Source organism: Anguilla rostrata, chromosome 11 (genome assembly GCF_018555375.3).
Source record: "Anguilla rostrata isolate EN2019 chromosome 11, ASM1855537v3, whole genome shotgun sequence".
NCBI lineage: Eukaryota > Metazoa > Chordata > Actinopteri > Anguilliformes > Anguillidae > Anguilla > Anguilla rostrata.
In genome coordinates, this window is record NC_057943.1 from 5,898,421 (window position 1) to 5,921,248 (window position 22,828).

Consider the following 22,828-nt stretch of genomic DNA (forward strand, 5'->3'; position numbering starts at 1 on the left):
GGTGGAATGGGGTGCGCCCCCCGTGGTGGGACCAAAAAGCCGCAGATAAGGGAGGGAAGGGTCTTCAGCTGTTCATCTACAACCTGCAGGACGGCAGATCTCCAGGAACAGGGTTGGGCAGCCCGGATCTAGACCTTTAAGCATGTAAACCCCATCAGCTCTGGTTCCTGTTTAAGGAAGAGGGATCTCGTTTAACCTCATTCTGTTCCTCGTGTAAGGAAGGGGAATTGAGTGTGGGGGAGTGGCTGTTGAATGAGTGGGTCTCTCTCTCTCTCTCTCTCTCTGTCTCTCTCTCTCTCTCCCTCTCTGCCTCTTCTTTTCTTCTCTCTTCTCTCTCTCTCTCCCTCTCTCTCTCTCTCCCCCTCTCTCTCCCTCTCTCTCCTCAGCGCACTGAATGAACACTGGACCTGTGACGATCTGTACAGGCAGCAAGCGGGACTGAGTCCCCAGGAACAAAGGGCCCGGTGAGTCATTCCAAATAGAAACGCACACCCACTATACACACATAATGCGCACATACACACACGATACACACACACACATAATGCGCACATACACACACACACACACACACACACACACACACACATAATGCGCACATACACACACGATACACACACAATGTGCACACATAATGCACACACATAATGCACACATACGCATACACACACACACACATAATGCGCACATACACACACACACACACATAATGCACACACACACACACGCACACACACACATAATGCGCACATACACACACACACGCAGATAATGCACACACACACACATAATGCGCACATACACACACGATACACACACACACACGCACACACACATAATGTGGACACACACATAATGCGCACATACACACACGATACACACACACACACACACACACATAATGTGGACACACACATAATGTACACACATAATGCACACATACGCATACACACACACACACACAATACACACATGCACGCAATGCGTGCACACACACACTCACTGACACACACACATACATGTACACACATTTTTTCGCCATGAGAACCTGTTACTGTGACAGAAAAGGTAATGGATCTCTTTTCTTCCGTCTCTTTTTTGCCCTCTGGTCAGGCGGACTGTGTATGGCGAGAACCTGATCGACGTTCCAGTGAAGTCCTATATGCGGCTGCTGTTTGAGGAGGTGACAGAGTCTCTCTGCCATGCTGTGTGACACGGGCGTGGTCCCTGGGGACTGGGCGGTGGAGCACTATGTAAAGGTCAATGGTCATCCCGCACACTGACTGATCCTTTCTCTCTCTCTCCCTCTCTGTCTGCTCTCTGTCCTCCAGGTGCTGAACCCGTTCTACGTGTTCCAGGTGCTCAGCATCATCTTGTGGATGACGGATCACTACTACTACTACGCGGGCTGCATCATCCTCATCTCCGTCATCTCCATCGGCATCTCCCTCTACGAGATCCGCAAGGTGAGAGCGGGAGAGCGTCGGTGACTGCTCCTGTGCTGCGGTCCTTCGTCTGTAAAGTAGGCAGTATGCTTCGTAGGAAGTAGAACTTTTTGAGCAAAACGGAGCAATGAGAACAACCGAAGAACAAAAAGACGCGGTGTTGTGTGTTCGTACGGTGCAGTGTGTGACAGCCTCCAGGGAGAACTTTTCGAAAACTTCTTTCTTGTTCTCCGACCTCCCCTCTCAGCTATTGGTCCAAATATCACATGGTTGGGTACGTCACGGTTGAGAGTTCAGAGGGTAGACTTCACATGCTAATGTACGGAGAATCAACGCCAATCTCTCTTCTGTAGAGATGGGAATTCTGTGAGTTCCCGCATGTTTGATGAATGGTGCTACTCAGTTCAGCAAGTCATCAAAACGCCTAGCACACATTCGGAAATAAGAGAAAGTGGACCCCCTCGTCTAAACTCCGCATTTGCCGAATGTACAGACAAAACCATCCATTCTCCGTCCTACTCTTATTTAGAGGGCGAAAGTAACCATTGTCTTCGCCTTTTTTTCTTCTTTTGCATAGCTAGATAAACCAAAGCCACTTTAAACACTTTAAACTTCTTGTTTTGCGTTGTGATCTCGCGTAGCCCTTCTCTTTATACATCTGTGGCGTAGCCGCGAAACGGAGGTCTGGGCTGGATTCCAGCCCCGGTTAATGGCTGCCTCCTAATTATTCGTAATTATTCACACCCCAGCGGAGCAGTGCGGTGTTCTCACCGAGTGTACCGACCACGGTGTTCGGGGACATGTTCGCCGGTGGTTCTCAATCCTGAAGTTCTTTCTTCTTTCTGAGTACGCTGCCAGCTTAAGCCAGCGACGGCTGCCTAACGCGGGAAGGGTCTGACGCGTGTGCGGTTCGTCGCGTTTGCGTTCGGTCCGTGGTCTGCCTGTTGTGGCGGGGCCCTTGTGACTGCTCTGATGACAGAACACAACCCTTCAAGTGTGAGCACGCGTTTGGTCTTCGAACGCGTGCTCGCACTTCTCTACCGTGGTGATAGGCGCGGCGCGGTCGAAAGCGGTACGCTTCCTGTTACCTGGCACCTGTCATCGCCTCGAAACTGCACAGCGCGCCAGCTGTGGCGAGCGTGTGAACTCAGAAAAAGCGCCTGTCAAGTGCAGCAGAGAGGATTCTGGGAGCTCGTCATGGAGCTCTGGTGTTGACGGGCACTTTCTCTGGCGGCAATTAGCAGCAAGGGGCCACAAGCCAGTGAGATGCAGTCATGGATGTTGAGCTCACTGCGATCACGTTGACGGTGTTATGCGTGAGTAGATGCTCGGGTATAACTGTCTGGAATCTAGCTAAATGCAAGGTTCTACATGTAAAAACACAAGGCAAGATTACTTTATGTGGGATGGACAAAACTGGAAAGTGCTCACGTTGAAAAAGACTTGGGAATAATGGTCTATCAAAGTTTATACTTATTTAATACAATATGGTTTGTTAGACCACACTTATTTTGTGCAGTTCTGGGGACCGTACTGCAAGAAAGATATAGTAGCTCTAGAAAAGGTTTAAAGACGGGCCACAAAATTGATTCCTGGTATGAAAGATAAAAGCTATGAGGACTTAAGATGCTTTATCTCTTCAAGTAAAAGGAGACTTAGGGGTGATTTGATTGAGGCTTTGAAATACATAAAGGGGATTAACAAAGTGAACCGCAAGAGGTTCTTCAGGTTGAGTTCTGTTCTGTTATCTACTGACATAAATGGAAATGAGCAAATTGTAATGTTTATACTTGTATCTTGTATATGCTCGTGTTGGTGTTACACACAAAATGCATGCATTAATCAACCCAGCACTGGACCTAAGCCTGTTTTGGTAGTTATAAAATGATTTGGTTGCATTGCATCAAAGTATGTGTCACATTAGACATATTCCTCTTCAGATTGAATTGGAACTCTTGCCGACTGCACCAAAGAAACCTGGCTTTATGTTGCCAGGATTCGAATGGCTTCATTTGCATATAATAACTGATATCGCGTTTGCCGGAAGCCATGTTGATTTTCAAGGGAAGACAGTCACGTGACTGTACTGTCGTGTCTCTTTCAGCAAAGCGTCACCCTGCACAACATGGCCCAGCTGATCGTGAGCGTGAGGCTGAGGAGAGGCGCGGAGGGTGAGTCTCCACTCCTTGGGGGGGGGTTTCTCCACTCCTGGGGGGGTCCGTTTCCGGGGCGATTCGTTTGAATTCTCTCTCCTCGGCCCGGTCCCAGTTCACCTCTTAATCGCTTCACCTAACACTCGTTCTGAGCGTTCACGAGAGTCGCCATCTTGTACGAGGGGCGTCCCAGAACTGAGCGAGCCAAATTTCGGCGAGGGGTAGTGGCTGTTCGGCCCTCCGACGCTCCCTTGATAATGAGGAGTTTAAAGTGCTGGCTTGAAAGCGAGTGCTGACCCAGCATGCATTGCGTTGCTTAACGCCGTTACCAGGGTCATTAAAGCACGACAGAGCTGACCACATTTAAATGCGATTTGACTGTTGTGTCGTGCCCTTTCAAAAGACAGTCATCATGGTCATCGCAGTTTTGTCTCTTTTGCACTGATAACACAAATCTGAATTGCCGTAATCGTTATTTGTAATGCAAATGTGGCAGTGCAAGGTGGCTCACTGTGGCCAACTCTTAAGTGATTTTTTTCTTTTAAACGGTCGTGATTTATTATTGATAATAATTAATTCTTCGTAAATTCCCATCTGTGAATTCCGATTCGTCCGAGCAGAACGAAAGTGCGTCCCACGCGCCTGCTGCTATTTATGCTCCCTATCACCACAATGTCTGCCCTCACTGGAGTGACTGGAAACGGGGAGGGGAGGGAGGGAGGGGAGGGATTAGGAGGTGAATCGGGCCGGGGGCCCGTTCTGAAACGATGCCCTTCTCTCCGCCAGCGGAGGACCTGGTGAGCTCGACGGAGCTGGTCCCCGGGGACTGCATCGTGATCCCCGAGGAAGGGCTGCTCCTGCCCTGCGACGCCGCCCTGCTGGCCGGGGAGTGCATGGTCAACGAGAGCATGCTGACCGGTGAGACGCGGTCTTAACTACTGCTTGTATTTTTCTTTCCATAGACTGCGCTGTTGCCGTTCTCGTTTTTGTGTTAGTGTTAATCAGTTTAACCTTCAGGGTCCAAGTTGAACTATGCTGTTGTTCCCTGCACTTGGACCGGTACTTCTGTCTAGGGGTTTCGTCATACTTGTTCCTGGTTATGGTTATACACTTTGTTGTACGTCGCTCTGGATAAGAGCGTCTGCCAAATGCCTGTAATGCAATGTAATGTAATGTCTTAGCCCGGCACACACAAAACATTACATTACATCACAGGCATTGAGCAGACGCTCTTATCCAGAGCGACTTACACAACTTTTACATAGCATTTACACTGCATACAATTATACAGCTGGATATACACTGAAGCAATGCAGGTTGAGTACCTTTGCTCAAGGGTACAACGGCATTGTCCTACCGGGGAATCGAACCTGTGACCTTTTAGTTTACAAGACCACCCATTATACTACACTGCCGCCTGAGTGTTCTCACGGTGTTGTTGTAACGCAACATGGCGGAAACATTTTCGTGAGAATGTTTCGTGTTGGCTGAGTTTGTTGCCCTCGTTCTCACTCAAAACCTTTTTGTGGCTGTCCTGGTTCTTCTTTCTTTTTGCAATTCCTCATCCTTTTCGCCCTGATGGCAGTACTTTCCAGCGTTGCTCAAACGCTTGTTTCGTTTGCCTGTGGTTCACGGTTATAAATTGCATGGTGGAAATGGACCTGTTTCACGTACACCAGCTGCTTTCCACCACGTGCTTATTAATATGGCATAATGCTGCAGGCATGGTCTGTGCAGCTGTGCAGGCTTTTTTATAGCCTTTAGTTTTTTTTAATTTTATTTTTTACAGAAGTTTAGCATCATTCATGGCACACATATATTGTCCATACACAATGGTATAAATGTGCGTTGCTTGCAGCCTTTTTGTTGCCTTTGGTTGGTATTTTTGTTTGGCAAGCCATTCCTGGTATGGTTTCTAATGAACTTTTTTCCCATCTGTTGTCAGCAGCTTTTTAGAGCATTTACAGCACTTAAGCAAATTTGCCAAATTCATCAGGTGACCTTGTGCCTTGTGATACCAACTACTTCTGTTTGCTGTTATAAACCCTGTTCTCAGTCTTTTCTTTGAAGGGGAATTCATCTGAGTGATCTCAAATGGATTTGCTGTTTCTTGTAAGAACAGCTGGTGTAAAAATCACAATTGTAATTTGATATTTGCCCTTAAGTTAATTTGCCAGAAGAGTTTTGTGTCCACAAGGTGAATATTTGGTGCTTAGTGAAAGTCTGTAAACTGATGTTTAAATTCTATTACTCTAGTTATTCTGTCATTTCAGTGGTTGGCTACTTGTCAGATCGTTGGCCAATTATATGTTGTGCTTTGTTTGTAATTAAAACATTTTGTTGGGTTGAATGAGAAGCCCTTGTCTTCTTCTATGGCCAGCAGCATACATTATCTCCTGCTCTCCCTCTTCTTCCCATGCAAGGTCTGGGGGTGCGGGGGGGGGGTCGGGTTTGAGATGGGACACAAAAGCAGGCTGGGCACAATGGAGCCCCTAAATGAGAGAGGGAAAACAATGAAGGGGGGAAGAGATGAGAGAGGATGTGTCATTGTCATATAAATGCGAGGATGATACAGTGAATATATTAAAATGAAAGTGGCGATCCTGTTATGGTGTATTGTGATTGGCTTGGAGCCCCATGACTGCCCCGGTGCTGCTGCACTGTGGCTGACCCTTGCACTCTGACCTGTCTGAACACACACTGCATGTATGTAGGGCGACTATAGACTATGTGTGTGTGTGTGTGTGTGTGCGCGCGCGCGTGTATCTAGGAGAGATATGCGCAAGAAACAAATTCCTGTTAGCTTGTGTTAGCCATTGACAGTGTAAGATCACAAATGTGTGATTAGAATGTCCTTAACTGAACATTCTAATGCTGATGTAACAATCAGTACTGGTGATGCAGTGGAGTTCTAGAACACTGACTAAGAATTGTGAAAAAAAAACATTCCGAAAAACCTACTCTTCAAAGGGTTAGTGACTCATACTTGCTAATTACAAGTGTAAGTGTGTGTCTGTGTGTTTGTGTTCCTGTTGTCTGTATGAGTATGATTAAAAAGCGAAAGGAGAGAATGGAGCGTGTTGCTTCTCCCTCACCCACCCCCCCCCCCCTTCCTTGCCTTTCCAGGTGAGAGCATACCTGTGATGAAAACCCCGCTGCCGACCGGAAAAGCGCATTACAATGCAGAGACTCTGCGCAGACACACCCTGTTCTGCGGCACGCAGGTCATTCAGGCCAAAAGGGGGCAGCAGGGAGGCACTGGGACGCTCGCTGTTGTCACGCGAACAGGTGAGGTGCACAGACGAATGGAGGCCAGGGCTGTTTTCATGTGGTCACACAGTTCGTTCGTCTTTTCCATTTCCGTCACACATTTTTAAAAGAATCACAAACGGCGCCATGCTCTGTTACAGCTTGCTTTCTATACACGTGTAGAGAAAGCTGAAGTAGCTATAGTCATCCAATATACTCACCCACAAGCCAGCAGCCATTGTACCCACCACAAGTGTACTACATCAGAGCTCAGCTGGATTGCTAAATGACACTGATAGTGGTGCTGGCACTGATGCTGGTTCTGCTTTTGCCATATCTGACCTAAACCCATCCAGACCCATGTGGGACAGAGCCAGTTACACCCTGCTGCTGCAAACCACTTGCCACAGTCAGCTAATAACAGACCAGCCCTGACCAATTAACGTGTGAGGTCACAGATGTGCGATTAGAATGTTCATAACTGAACATTCTAATACCGACAATACTACCAACCACTGCTGAAAGTGATGGAGTTCTAGAACACTGACTCAAAAAATAAATAAATAAACCTGCTCTTCAGCGGGTTAAACTAACAACCTTACACCTATAGGGATGAGCGTTCTTAACAGAGCCACCAGGGAGGCATTGAGTGTTCATTTTGTCAGTATGGCCTGTTTGGTACTTTTTTTTACGAAAATTGAAAAGCAAGACCAAGGCAGCCGTGTTACTGGGGCTCTGTTGAGAAATGAGGGACAATCTACCCTTAACCAGGTCGTGACATTGTGATGTCATTTGTACGTTACGGTTTGGAAGGAATGAATGCACTCATTCATGTGACCATGTGTCATGTGACCGTGTGTCATGTGACTCTGTGGCCTGGTCATGCCCTGTTCATGTGATCCGTGCGTGTTTGTCTTCCAGGGTTTTTCACCGCCAAAGGAGACCTAATCAGCTCCATCCTCTATCCGGCGCCCCTCGACTTCCGCTTCTATCGAGACGCTATAAAGTTCCTGCTGATCCTGGGGATCGTAGGTATGCCTGGCCGCACCTGGGTCTCCCTACGTGTCTGTTGGGGTGGCCAGACGTCCGGTTTTTCGACCGGAATGTCTGGTTTTCGACCGAAATGTCCGGTTGTCAAATTATTTGCACATGTCCGGTTTCTGATCCCGACTGGACGATATAATGTCCGGCCCGTGTAACTGATGGAAGAAATCCACAGGTAGTTCGTAAAAAAAAATTTGCGTCAGTGACTCCCTGATCCAACATTAGGTCCTTGGTTCTGAGGTGATAATACCACCCCCTTTCCCCCTCCCCCTTGGTCCTACTGCACCCAGTTTTGTTCACAGTTTCGCTCCCAGCTGTGCATGTTGTCCGGTTCTGACCCACTCTGAAACCCCAGCCCTAGTCTGTGTTCACCTGGACGGTGCAGGTGTCTGAAGCTTCCAGCCACGTCCCTTTGCCTCGGGGGCATCCCCTAGTCTTCAGGCTCCCGTTGCGCTTCTGTCAGCGTGTAAATAATGTTTGCTTGGCCTTTCCATTGACATAGCCTCTCGTTTCTGCATGAGGACACAATGCCCCGCCTGTCCTCTTTCTATGCTCTGCACGCTCCTTGTATGGTAAATGGTAAATGGACTGCATTTATATAGCGCTTTTATCCAAAGCGCTTTACAATTGATGCCTCTCATTCACCCATTCACACACACACTCAGACACCAACAGTGAAAGGCTGCCATGCAAGGTACCAATCAGCTCATTGGGAGCAATTAGGGCAGTGGTTCTTAACCTTGTTGGAGGCACCGAACCCCACCAGTTTCATATGCTCATTCACCGAACCCTTCTTTAGTAAAAAAACTAACTAACTGCAGACTAGACTGAGGGGTGGACCTCTGCGGCGGAGGCTCCACCGAACCCCTGAGACCGACTCACCGAACCCCTAGGGTTCGACCGAACCCAGGTTAAGAACCACTGAATTAGGGGTTAGGTGTCTTGCTCAGGGACACTTCGACACGCCCAGGGTGGTGGATCGAACCGCCAACCCTCTGACTGCCAGACAACCACTCTTACCTCCTGAGCTATGTCGCCCCCGCATGTATGTGTTCCTGCTGGATGTCTGTATGGATGAATATTCATTTGTTTCTTTTGACTTGCAGCGTTGGCTGGCACTGTGTACAGCATTGTGATCCTGAGCAGGACTGCGGTGAGTTGTCTTACCGTTGATGATGCGGCCGGCGCTGCAGTAACTGCATTTGGGACGTATCCCACTGATGACCACATCGTGCTGTTACTGTTACGTTACAGCCAGGCATTTAGCAGGCGCCCTTTTCCAGAGTGACTTAACACAACTTTTTACACAGCATTTACATTGCATCCATTTATACAGCTGGATATATACTGAAGAAATGCAGGTTAAGTACCTTGCTCAAGGGTACAACGGCAGTGTACCTGTGACCTTTAGGTTACATCACATTACATTACAGGCATTTAGCAGGCGTTCTTATCCAGAGCGACTTACACAACTTTTTACATAGGTGCAACAGCAGTGTCCTACCTGGGAATTGAACCTGTTACCTATAGTTTGCAAGACCCATTGTACTACACTGTCGCTACTGTTCTTCACATCATACTCAGTCAAGCATGAAGTACGTAAGAGTGAAATTGCGTAAGAGTAGCTCGTCTATGCAAAGGGCCTTGCAAAGCTCACCAAACTGAAGGTGGTATGCAAAGCCATCGTGCATGTGGTCATACTTCATGGGTTGTGGAACTGATTCAATGACCTGCCAGATTTTGCCATAGGAAGTAAACCTACCCTGTTAAATGGTTTTTTTGGAAAGTGAAAAGGCCTGCTTTTAACTTGTACTTAACTTCCCTTGTGGCTGTGTTAAACAGCTCTCTGCATATACGGTCTTATACCGCTGAACTCATTGGTTAAGTGTTCTTGGTTCCACTTGTCTGAACAGTTTACACAGTTTAAAACTGCACAGTTTACACTGTTTACGCTGAACACTCGGACACGCCCACAGCGGCAGCATCACTGGTAGTGCATTTCAAAGGTGGTAAGGTAAGGTTTACTTCCTGGAAAGCATGCTCCTGAATATAGTCAACAAAACCCTCGGACATTAGCATATCATTCTGGGATTTTAAGTACACTACATTTATAGAAAATGTTGCCTACTTAACAACTTTCAACTATCCAGTGCACTCAGCAACTGCACTCAGTAGTACGCAAGTGTGCCGATTGGGACACGGCCTGTCTCTCTGACACGAGCAGATCGTCACAGCGAGCATTTCGTGTGAAAACGAGGTCTGAACTCTCGGAATATGTGCGTCGATGCCGTTTCCCAGACCACCCTGAAGGAGCTGGTGATCCGGTCGGTGGACGTCGTGACCATAGTGGTGCCGCCCGCTCTGCCCGCGGCCATAACGACGGGCACCATCTACGCCCAGAGCCGGCTGAAGAGGGACGGCATCTTCTGCATCAGCCCGCCGCGCATCAACATTGCCGGGAAGATCTCCCTCTTCTGCTTCGACAAGGTACTGCAGGCTCGAACCCCCGACCGAGGGGTTTTTCTGTGTGGAGTTTGCGTGTTCCCCGCACATCCGTGTGGGTTTCCTCCGGGCACTCCGGTTTCCTCCCGCAGTCCAAAGACATGCAGGTCAGGCCAGTTAGGAGACTCAGAATTGCCCGTAGGTATGAGTGTGTGAGTGAATGGTGTGTGTGTGTGTGTGTGCCTTGCGATTGATTGGCCCACCTGTCCTGGGTGTATTCCTGCTCTCTTGCCCAATGCATGCTGGGATAGGCTCAAGCACTGCCACATGACCCTGACCAGGAATGAGCGGGTTAGCTAACATTACATTACATTACATTACAGGCATTTAGCAGACACTCTTATCCAGAGCGACTTACACAACTTTTACATAGCACTTTACATTGTATCCATTTATACAGCTGGATATATACTGAAGCAATGCAGGTTAAGTACCTTGCTCAAGGGTACAACGGCGGTGTCCTTACCCGGGAATCGAACCTGCGACCTTTCGGTTACAAGCGCAGTTCCTTACCCACTGTGCCACACTCCGTCCTAACAGATGGATGGACTGTATTGGGTGGCGGTGTACAGTAGCTTAATGGCTAAGGACACTGGGCCTGTATCTCCAAGGCTGTAGAGCAGGAATCAGCAACTCGTGGTCCTCGAGGGCTGAGAACTGCTGGTTTTCCACCCTCCCTTTGCCTGGGAGTCAGGTGTGAAGACAGTCTGGCCCATCAGTGGCACTAATTACCCAGGAGAAAAGAAAACCAGGGCTGGATTTGGATTCGAGGGCCAGAGTTGATGGTCCCTGCTGTAGAGTCAGCTCACTGGTGGAGCGCTGCCATTGCGTCCAAGACACCTGAACTGGAGGTGCCTCAGGAAGGATCTAGCTGTCTCGACGGGTTTGTATGTAAAAAGAATGTAAACGCTGTAAGTTGCTCTGGATTGAGAGTTATCTCTTCACTGCCGTAAATGTACAATGCAAACGGCCCCAAGGTGGGGGCAAATTGCTGAAAACTTTGAAAATGTTTGCATTTTCACTGCTTGAAGGGCCAGTTGTCCAACCTAATTTACTTCAAGTACTTTAAACTCTCTCCTGTTTTGTCTTCAGTTTTTATTGGCCATATGATTGTTTTTCCAGCTGTCAGGCTCAATTTCGGTTGTTTTCAGGTTTTTTTTTTTTTAGGTTTTTCCTGGCATGAACAGTGTCCTTGGTGCTCCCTGTCTTTGGGCTAGTGCTCGTGATCGAATGTCGGGTCGTCCCACGTCATTCGCGTTAAATTTTTTCCCATTTTTCTGCTTCAGTGCTCGTCAACTTTGCTTTAGTACACATCAGAGATTTCTCTATGCGGGAAAAACCCTGAATTTAGAGTGCATGTGCTGTAAGGCAGGGCTGTTCCTGGAGACCTACCGTCCTGCAGGCTTTCACTTCCAACCCTAACAATGCCACACCTCAATGAACAGCTGGAGATCTCCACTGAGCTGCTAGCAGAGTCAGGTGTGCCGAATTAGGGTTGAAATGTAATCCTACAGTTCTGTAGATCTCCAGGAACAGGGTTGGGCAGTCCTGCTGTAAGCTGATTGTTCTCTCTCTCTCTCTCTCTCTCTCTCTCTGTCTCTCTCTCCCTCCCTCCCTCTCTCCCTGTCGGCCTTTGACTCCGCCCTCAGACAGGCACTCTGACGGAGGAGGGCCTGGACGTGTGGGGGGTCATGGAGGGCAGCGGGGCGGGGTTTGGGGAGCTGGTGCCCGACCCTCGCCTGTTGCCCCCCGGGCCCGTGCTCTCTGCCCTGGCCTGCTGCCACACCGTGGCCCTGCTGGGGGAGCAGCTCCTGGGGGACCCCCTGGAGCTCAAGATGATTGAATCCACTGGCTGGGTGAGTTGCCCTCACGGTTTTCCCGCCAAAATTCTGCCAAGGATGAGATCACACAGTTTATGGTTCAGGTCTATTCAAGTGCCATTGAAACCACATGAATGTCTAGTACAGAGGTCCTTGGTCTTATCCACAAATGGGCAGTCTGGGTACAGGTTTTTTTTTTCCAACCAAGCAGTTACCCAGCAAGGTCCTTAGCAACATCTCTAGTGATTTATTAGTAGAATCAGGTGTGTTACTGCTTGGTTGGAACAAATACCTGCACCCACACCGACCCTTTCTGGGTAAGATTGAGGACCTGTGGTCTAGTAGAACAAAGATTAAACTTAAACATGTACACCAATTGCAGAATAATGACCTGATCAGACATACACTACATGGGCAAAAGTATGTGGACACCCGAACACCACACCCATATGTGCCTGTTGAACATCTCATTCCAAAACCATGCGCATTCATGCTACGCTACACGCTTCAGCACTCTGCGGTCCCATTCTGTGAGCTTGTGTGGCCTACCACTTCACAGCTGAGCTGTTGTTGCTCCAAGACGGTTCCACTTCACAATAACAGCTCTTACAGTTGACCGGGGCAGCTGTAGCAGGGCAGAAATTTGAGAAACTGACTTGTTGGAAAGGTGGCATCCTATGACAATGCCACGTCAAAAGTCACTGAGCTCTTCAGTACGACCCATTCTACTGTCAATATTTGTTTATGGAGATTGCACGGCTGTATGCTTGATGTTATGCACCTGTTAGTAATGGTAAATGGACTGCATTTATATAGCGCTTTTATCCAAAGCGCTTTACAATTGATGCCTCTCATTCGCCAGAGCAGTTAGAGGTTAGGGGTTAGGTGTCTTGCTCAAGGACACACTTCGACATGCCCAGGGCGGGGTTTGAACCGGCAACCCTCCGACTGCCAGACAATCGGTCTTACCGCCTGAGCTATATCGCCCCATGTTAGCAGTGAGTGTGGCTGAAGTAGCCAACCCCACTACTTAGAAGGGGTGTCCACATACTTCTGGCCATGTCTTGCACATGCATGTCAGAATTGAGCAAGTCTAAATTTTACAGGGAGCAAATGGGTAATTGCTCAGTTTCTTAACTGTAAAGACAGCAGCTTCTCTCACGGGATGGCCTTAATGGTAAATATTGACTTCTCCCAGATTAAGAGAACGGTAAACTCCCGCTCGACCGCCTCTGGCGTGGGCGACGCACCCGAATATCTGACTCCCTCATTTAAACAGCGAGGTCGATTTCTAATCCAGATTGACAACCTCGCAAAGTGCCAACTTTTAAGCGGATGCAGTGACATTTACACGGTGTCCATATTTGGACTCTGTGCAAGCTCGGACTACCTCCCTCACCACGTGTGATTGATTCCAAACAAGAATTGACTCCCCTTAAATACTGTAACGGTCTGCTGTCTGTTGCCTGTTAAGTGCTTTTCGTGTAATTCTGAAAGAATGACATTGATTAAACAAATTTGTCTTTTTTTTCCAAATTTCCTTTTTTTTTCGCTATGTTCATGCGTATGCCAATAAAATCGTGAAAAGAAAATGGCATTCCATACCGTAACCAGTGGAATCTAATAATTTGGTCATAAGCCTTTTTGAAGATGGGGTTTGCGAATGAATTCATTCTTGCATATTCACATTTTTATTTTCCGTCAGCTGCCACTCTTATTTTAATTTTTACCGGTTTATCTGGCCCCTCCTGTATCCACCTCCCCTCCGGTGGATACAGGAGGTCGGTTAGGCGGAAGTTTTGTTTGTTTAAACATTTGCATGACGTGGTCGGTAAACAGGAACACTCACACTTGCTTTGTGCTTACTAGTCTGGCTTTGATGTTCCAGAGCTGTGCGGTGTGTCAGTCCTGTGGTCTGGGCTGATGACTTATTTTCCGCTGACTGTTTCTTCAGGCTTAGCAAGAGAGGAGCCGGAGAGCCTGGGGGAGGGGGGGGTGGGGGGGTGGGGGGGGTTTGGGGTTAACAAGTGAACCACGATAGATATTTCAGGTTGAGTTCTGTCAGTGGAACAAGGTGATATAAGAGGAAATTTTATTTGAAAATGGGGGGGTGCACAAAACAAGCTTTTTAGTTTGTATGTGAATTATGAGCCAAGATAGGCCGAATAGTCTTTTATTGGCAATTGGATAGACTGAATTGGATAGACTGAATCATCTCTTGTAAGTGAATGGCAGGCCTAGGTAGACTGAATAGTCTCTTGTAGGGAGAAATTGTGAGCCTGGGGTGAATAGTCTGTTTGAATTGTCTGTGAATTGTGAGCCAAGATTAAGTGAATAGTCTGTTGTAGGTGAATTGTGAGTCTAAATTAAGTAAATAGTCCCTTGTAGGTGAATTGTGAGCCTAGGGTGAATAATCTCTTGTAGGTTGATTGTGAGCGTAGGGTGAATAGTCTCTTGTAGGTTGATTGTGAGTGTAGGGTGAATAGTCTCTTGTAGGTTGATTGTGAGCGTAGGGTGAATAGTCTCTTGTAGGTTGATTGTGAGCGTAGGGTGAATAGTCTCTCGTGTTGTTCTGTTCCACAGGTGCTGGAGGAGCCCGGCGCCGGGGAGAAGGAGGAGAAGGACGGGGAGTTTGGGAGCGCCCAGGTGCTGGCGGTAATGCGGCCTCCTCCCCCTGAGCTCCAGCCCCAGGGCATCGTGAGTAGCACTCCGGGCTTGGGCCGGAATGTGGATCTGGGGCAGAAAGAGGATCTCGGGAGGGTGTCGGGGTGGAAATGAGTGTCGCGTGATGACAGCTGAAGTGTAATGACATGGGCTGGTCGTATTTGAAGAGCATTATCTTGTTTTCTTTTTGCCACGCTCACTGTCTCCTTCCCCGCGCCTCTTGTGCGTTTTTTTTGTTTTTTTTTCTTCTTCCAGGTCATCCGCGAGCCCGTGGCCATCGTGCGGCGCTTCCCCTTCTCCTCCGCCCTGCAGAGGATGTGCGTGGTGACCGTGGACCCCGGGGGCCGCAACGTTCGCGTCTTCCTGAAGGGGGCGCCAGAGATGGTGGCCAGCCTCTGCCTGAAAGAGAGTGGTGAGAAAATTAAGAGGGAAGGAGATAAGGGGCGGGGTGGGGGGGGGGGATCAGGGTCAGTTTTGTAAAAAGAAAGATGGAATTTTGTGGAGATTTGATATTCTCATTTCTTCATTTTATTTTACCTGTATTTAACCAGGTAGGCCAGCTTGAGAGCATGTTGCCTTGGGATAAGGTCAGGAATTGTTGTTGCTGGGCGAATTGTTTTTTTTCCCCAGTAAAATAGCTACCTCTGAGTGCTTTTTTTCTCTCTCTCTCTCCTCTCTCTCTCTCCCCCTTTCCCCCCCTCTTTCTCTCCCTCTCCCCCACTCTCTTTCTCTCACTCTCTCTCTCTCTCTCTCTCTCCCCCCTCTCCCTCCCTTTCGCTCTCAGTGCCTGCTCAGTTCTCAGACACGCTGCGTCACTTTGCCAGCGAGGGCTTCAGGGTGCTCGCCCTGGCCTGCAAAACGCTCGACGGCCAGACGGACATAAGCACTGTGGAGAGGTGGGTCAGGGCTGCAGAGCACCAGAGCCGTTTCCATGACACCCTGCCACCCCCACCTTACCAAAAAACAATGGCCGTGCCCCTCCAATCCTTCTACATTAGTTGAAACAGTCAAACAGTCATATAGCTATGATATAACCGGTGTTTTTTTTTTTTTTGGTCACTCTGATGCCATGTGCACTTTTGGTGGTGTCCACAGGAGGGCACTGGAGAGTCAGCTGCAGTTCATAGGCCTCCTGGTGATGAAGAATCTGGTGAAGCCTGAGAGCGCTGATGTCATCAGCACACTGAGACAGGCCCAGCTGCGCACTGTCATGGTCACTGGTGAGAGGGGGGAGGGGGGGAGCGTGCCCGGGGAGGAGGATAGAAGGGAGGAGGGAGTTTTAGGTCACGCACACCAACACACACACACACACACACACACACACACACACAGACGCGCGCATGCACATGCACACATAGGCACACAGACACAGGCGCACACACATACACACACACGCACACACACGCATACATAGGCACACAGACACAAACACACACACGTGCTAGCACACACACACACACACACACACACACACACCACAGAACATAGCCTACTTCCTCATAGCAAATCATTTATGTCTGAAATAAACACAAATTTCTGTTCCCCTTTGCCCGCCCCCCCCACCAGGAGACAACATTCTCACGGCTGTGAACGTGGCCAGAGGCTGCGGGATGGTCCGGAAGGACGAGCAGGTGTTTTTCGTGAACGCGTCGCCCCCTACTGCCCAGTCGCCGCCATCGCTGCAGTTTCGCCGGGCAGCCGTGGACAGCGATGTCGACGCCATTACACAGGTAGCTGTGCTTTACCTGCGCACTGGCACAGGCTATTACTACTATGTGAATGACTTTCTCACACAGGCAGCTGCATGTCACAGATGTATGGACGTAGAGTACTGCTGCTGATGTCCCTGTGCTCAGTGCTGTATTTCCTGTGTATGGGTTTATGTGTACTACTGATGGCCTTACATGGATTACCTTCACCACCGATGTTCTCACCAGCAAAAGTGTTTCTGCTCTCATAGACCATGTTCATCTGTAATGCTGTTTGTGATGAACTGATGTGGATTAATAGAGTCTTATTAATGTGATTTCTGTTGACGTGTAGTATTTATTACTGAATTACTGTAGGCGGCAGTGTTAAATCGGTGTAACCCCCAACCCCCCCAATTCCGCCCATTCTGACCCCCAGGGTCTGTACCAGGGCAGTGTCTACTATCACCTGGCTATCAATGGGCAGTCCTTCTCCGCACTGTGTGAGCACTTCCCAGAGTACCTGCCCAAGGTAACCTTCACACGGACACAACGCTCTACTCAGTCTGCATCACATTCAGCCACCTGAAAAGAGAGAAGCAACTCAGACCCTGTTATAAATGTGCATACTGAAGCCTAAAGGACAGTGGGGCTGCCAAAAACAGCAGACATACAAACATCAAGGGTTTCAGCATCAAGGGTTCTTGACTGTGCTTGTAATCAGAAACGAGCACTGATGCATTGTGGGACACATGCCTCTTGACTGTGTGCTTATAATCAGAAATGAGGTGTGATGCATTGTGGAACATATGGCCTCTTGACTGTGATTATAATCAGAAACGAGCAGCGATGCATTGTGGGACATATGCCTCTGCATTGTACTTACAATCAGAAATAAGGAGTGGTGCATGATGGGATGTGCTGTTCACTGCAGGTGCTGATGAGAGGTACTGTGTACGCTCGAATGGCTCCGGACCAGAAGACTCAGCTGGTGAAAGCTCTGCAGAAACTCAAGTGAGAGAGAGACGGAGGGGAGAAAACAAGGCAGGGGGAGAGGAGGTATAGAAATGGAAGGGGCATGGGATGGAGAGAAAAGGCAGGGAGGTAAAGAGATGTGGAAGGGGAGAAAACACAGCGAGATGCAGGAAAAATATAGGGGCGAAAGGGGAACGTAAACCCATGGAACATAACACTGGAGCTGAAACTTAATTCATACTTAAATATATATAATAAAAATATACATATTTCCAGTGATGTACTGTGAAGTGATATTAACCCTTTAAGGTGTAAAGTCACAAACATGTGATTAGAATATTCTTAGCTGAACATTCTAATGCTGATGTCACAATCACTACTGGTGACTGAAAGCCAGTGAAGTTCTAGAGCACTGAATGTTGGGGGGAAAAAAGCCTACTCTTCAAAGAGTTAATGAAATCCAGTTAGAACTGTGTAAGAAATCATGAATGAAAAGAGATAAATGGGTAAGCCACGGTTCTCACGATTCTCCCCCCTCTCCTCTCTCCATTCTCCCCTGGCCCCGCCCCTCTCCAGTTACCGCGTGGGGATGTGCGGCGACGGGGCCAATGACTGCGGGGCGCTGAGGGCGGCGGACGTGGGCGTGTCCCTCTCCGAGGCGGAGGCGTCCGTGGCTTCGCCCTTCACCTCGAAGTCCGACAACATCACCTGCGTGCCCCTGCTGATTCGGCAAGGACCCCCCCCCCCTTTTCTCATCGCCTCACCCTGTGCCTGTCCCTCAGTTTTCCAGAATGTTCTGTCCAGAGCAGACCCAGGGGCAGTCAGCTTCATTGGCATCACACAAACAGAGTGCTGGCTATCAATGCAAAGCAGCTCTGTGTCCAGCAGGACAGGGTCCAAAATGCATTCGCTATAGCCGCGTTTCCACCACAGGAACTATACCCCGGAACTGGGAACCTTTTGAGGAACTCAGTGCGTTTCCACCGCAGGAACTAGGGTCTAAATTTAGTTCTGGGGGCTTTGTTTTACCCCCCAAAACGTTCCTGCTCGGGGGGTAGTACTTTCCGAAAGTACAGGAACCTTTTGGGTGGAGCTTGCAGCGCTGAACATTTCTGATTGGTCGAGTACTCGCAGCATTTGTGTTGTATTTATTTTCCGCCATTACCCGCCATGTTTGAAAATATGCAGCGGCAAACCAATTTATTTTCATAATAACTTCAAATCAAACTTGTACGTTATGCGGCGCAGTAGCCTAGTTTTGGTTATAGCCTGTCAACGTCTTGGAATTATAACGTGTGCTCTTCTGTTCTTTTCTTGCTTTAGTATTCGTTTTATAAAATGCTAAGCATTCGTGCTGGGAAAGCATATTATGTAGCCTACCAAAACATTCAAACGGATTAATTCGTTTGCTGAATATTTTCTTCCGGATTTTCTTTGTTAGCCCGTTGTAATTGACTCAAAACGTTTGATACAGTTGTGTGAGGTATGCGGTAGTTCTGCATAATTAACATTGGTGATACAGTACAAGCAAACTGGAAATCACCATCCGCACTTTTTATCCGGGTAAAATAACAGGTTAATTCTAGTAATCTTCCCTTTAGCTTTTTTCAGACTGCCGTAATTTTACTGCCATTTTTCAATTCCACGAAAAGACCACGAAGACTATGGACTAATTTATGGTGCATGGTTCGCATCTGGAGGGCACACTTCGCTGCTCGGCTAGCAGTAACTTCGAAGGAAAGCAAACGGTGGCTGTACCACTACTAATTTACATTTTCACGCAAGTCCGAGTTTTCGTTCTATTCTTGTCATTTTGCCATTAGCCTATATGGAATTGACGACGAGAAAGTAATCAAACAGCACATTGTTTACAACGTGTGCATGTTTTCTGCTGTTGTTGCCAGTTATACATATAAATGTGAATGCATTCTGTCGCTTCGGATGTCAAGACATGAAAGCGAATGTTCGCATAAAAACATAATGAATGTGTTTGAGAGGATATATGAAAATCAATAAATACAAAAGTAACCATATATAGTCATTGTTGGTAACCCGTTGTATAAGTGGAATAAACCCCTCCGGGCTGTCCCGGTTATTAGAAAATAATGTAGGCTACTTCGGTGGTAGTATGGGGTTACGGAAGAAATCATATGACAGACGGACCGACGACAACGTTGCTTTTTCATACGTCAGTGGGCTAATTTGCCTAATCTTCGCGGTACTTTAGACCCCGGTGGAAACGCAGACAACCATTGGCTGAAGGAACCTTTTAGTTCCTGGTAAAGTAGTTCCTGGGACTGAAAGTTCCGGGTAATTTTGGTGGAAACGCGGCTTATTATAACCATGTCTTTAGTATAAGGGCTGCAGCTGAATGGCTGCCTAGGATCAAGCAGACTGTCATCTGCAGGATGGTGAAATGCAGTCAAGTGTTGCATTTCCGAAAAAATAAGGCAAATCAATGACAGGAATGAGCCAGAGTGTCTGTCTTTCCCAGGGAGGGGCGGTGTTCGCTGGTGACCTCGTTCAGCCTCTTCAAGTACATGGCGCTGTACAGCCTGATCCAGTTCTCCTCGGTGCTCATCCTCTACACCGTGAGTGTCCCGCGTCGCTCGGGACCGGTGCCCTCACCGCCTGCTGACGGGCACGGCGAATAAACGTGAACTCGCTTGCAGACCTGGGGCAAATACCTATCTGTTTTGGATATGAAATACTTTTCTGTGCTCTGTTGATCTTGCCTGGTGTAATTGAGCCTGCCAATATGAACAGGAGGTGAGGTTTGCACTTTTTGAGAGTGTTTCATTGGTTCCAATACGCCAGACAAGATCAGTAAGGCGTAGAAAAGTATTTGAATCCAAAAGAAATATGTATTTGACCCAGGTCTGCTCGCTTGTACTGCTTATTAAGATTGTTTTTTTTGACAGTGCTGTGTAATCTAAATTTGTGTAATCTAGCACAGTGTGCTACTTGATCTATTGTAATTATGTCTTAATAACTGTGTGTACTTTTTTTGTGGTGACAAACAGATTTCCCTGTCCGGTTTAATGAAATTAATCAGTCAGTCAGTCAATCAGTCAATCGATCGATTGATCAATCTCTCAGATCCTTTTCACGCTCTTTCGTCGCAGGAAAAGACGAACCTGGGGGACCTGCAGTTCCTGTTCTTCGACCTGGCGCTGGTGACGTCCCTGGCCATCGTGATGGGGCGGGGGGGGCCCAGTAAAGAGCTGCACCCCCAGCGCCCCCCCTGCAGCCTGTTCTCCCTGTCCGTGCTGGCCAGCCTCCTGCTCCACACGGCCCTGCTGGTCCTGGGACAGGTGGCGGCCCTCCTGATCACCAAATCACAGGACTGGTGAGCGGGCGGGACCGTCTGCTGCCAAGGAGGAGGGGGGGTTTCTCATCATTTTATTTATTTAATTCATCTTAGTTCTTTTACTTATTTAATTTATTTATCTGCTGCTGGTTTATGGCGTTTCACTTGTTTATTGTGTCTATCTTACCTTGTAATGTCCTTCTAAGATGCATATAAACTTGTTTTTTGTCCTTCATTTTATGTTAAGCCCTTTGAATTGCATCTTATGCATGAATTGTGGTTTATAAATAAAGTTTAATTCAGTTTGATTGATTCTGATTGGGAGAAAATGTTCCGGTTTGACCCTCCTGTCATCCTTTGCTCCTCCAATGGGGCGATGAACAGGAGGATCTGTGGGGGAGGGGCTTGGGCTCCGTTGGGGCGGGGCTTGGGCTAGGGAGGTTTTCTTATTGGAAGAAAATGTCCCGGTTTAACCCCCCCTGTCATCCTATGCTCCTCTGATAGGTTTGTGCCTCTCAATTCGACGGTGGCGGGACCGGCTAACCTGCCTAACCTGGAGGACACGGGGGTGTTCGCTGTTTCGGGCTTCCAGTACATCATCATGGCCATAGTGATGACCAAAGGCCACCCTTTCAAAAAGCCCCTCTACGCCAACGGTGAGAGTGCTTGAGTGCACACGCTTCAAAACTTGACGTGCTCACTGACTCGCACGCACGCACGCACGCACGCACGCACGCACGCACGCACTCACTCACTCACTCACTCACTCACTCACTCACTCACTCACTCACTCACTCACTCACGCACGCACGCACGCACGCACTCACACTCACTCACTCACTCACTCACCACTCACTCACTCACCTCACCTTCACCACCACCACCACTCACTCACTCACCTCACTCACTCACTCACTCACTCACCACTCACTCACCACTCACTCACTCCACCACCACCACAGCACCACTCACCCCTCACTCACACACCCACTCACTCAGCACCTCACTCACCACCACTCACTCACCACTCACTCACTCACTCACCAGCACACCGCACCACCACTCACTCACTCACACCACTCACCCCCACTGCACTCACTCACACACACTTAGCAAGACACACATCAACCATTCACACCATCACTCACCACTGGACACCCCACGACCACTCACACATCCCCTTGACTCACTCCCTACATGTTAGCAGCAGAAAGATTCTCCACCAGGGGGAGCCAGTAGAACTCCCGGTGCTTTGTGTCCTTGTTCCATACGTAAGTAAACGCGTCTGGTCTAACTGGGCTGGACGGTGTGTCCCTGTGTTGCGCAGTGCTGTTTCTCTGCGTGCTGCTGGCCCTGTGCGGGATCATGTGCTGGCTGGTGCTGTACCCCGCGTCCTTCCTGCGCAGGGTCCTGCAGCTCTGTGACATCGCCGACATGAACTTCAAGCTGCTGCTGGTGGCCCTGGCGGCGCTCAACTTCTTCACCTGCTACCTGCTGGAGGTAGGAACGACTGCTGGGGGGGGGATTCGGGAACAACTGCTGGGGGAGGGGGTGGTGGGTGGGGGGGGTGTCTGCTGGGGGCTGGGGGGGGTGGCGTGAACATTTGTGGCATGTCAGGGCAAAAAATTACATTTTTTTGTTTCAACATTGCAGTGATGATTTCAATGATGTATAGTGCATTGTTTTGAATTGAACTGGTAAATGATTGCAGTTGTGCACCCACTCGACCAGACCCTTAAATACTCACGTATTGGATATCGTAGGAGATGGTTGTCCATGTACAATATGGCACGATTCTTATGGTGTTGGTATGCTCCATTTGTTAACAAACCACAAAGATTTCACATTTGAAGCATTGCGCGTGTTGTTGAATGACCACTACGTGCTGCGTAACCCTCGGATGAATGAAATGTGTTACGGAGAAGGATCTTAGGTCCACCCACAGTTTCCGTCCATCTCATTTTTGCCTCACCTGTCT

At 48.5% G+C, this 22,828-nt stretch overlaps 1 protein-coding gene across 4 annotated transcripts in view; it reads left to right on the forward strand.

Moving 5' to 3' along the window:
• Window positions 1–22,828, forward strand: part of atp13a2 (ATPase cation transporting 13A2) — a 38,470-nt gene that overhangs the window by 15,206 nt on the left and 436 nt on the right. For all 4 annotated transcript variants that reach the window (XM_064300700.1, XM_064300702.1, XM_064300704.1 and 1 more), the window contains exons 7-28: window positions 387–464; window positions 1,114–1,183; window positions 1,332–1,466; window positions 3,550–3,616; window positions 4,385–4,516; window positions 6,725–6,886; window positions 7,769–7,879; window positions 8,998–9,044; window positions 10,190–10,378; window positions 12,043–12,249; window positions 14,797–14,910; window positions 15,133–15,289; window positions 15,662–15,773; window positions 15,973–16,097; window positions 16,444–16,607; window positions 17,005–17,097; window positions 17,500–17,579; window positions 18,117–18,269; window positions 20,035–20,131; window positions 20,666–20,889; window positions 21,355–21,506; window positions 22,178–22,350. In XM_064300700.1, coding sequence (XP_064156770.1) covers window positions 387–464; window positions 1,114–1,183; window positions 1,332–1,466; window positions 3,550–3,616; window positions 4,385–4,516; window positions 6,725–6,886; window positions 7,769–7,879; window positions 8,998–9,044; window positions 10,190–10,378; window positions 12,043–12,249; window positions 14,797–14,910; window positions 15,133–15,289; window positions 15,662–15,773; window positions 15,973–16,097; window positions 16,444–16,607; window positions 17,005–17,097; window positions 17,500–17,579; window positions 18,117–18,269; window positions 20,035–20,131; window positions 20,666–20,889; window positions 21,355–21,506; window positions 22,178–22,350 — 2,842 coding nt within the window. The remainder of the gene's footprint in view (window positions 1–386; window positions 465–1,113; window positions 1,184–1,331; window positions 1,467–3,549; window positions 3,617–4,384; window positions 4,517–6,724; window positions 6,887–7,768; window positions 7,880–8,997; window positions 9,045–10,189; window positions 10,379–12,042; window positions 12,250–14,796; window positions 14,911–15,132; window positions 15,290–15,661; window positions 15,774–15,972; window positions 16,098–16,443; window positions 16,608–17,004; window positions 17,098–17,499; window positions 17,580–18,116; window positions 18,270–20,034; window positions 20,132–20,665; window positions 20,890–21,354; window positions 21,507–22,177; window positions 22,351–22,828) is intronic.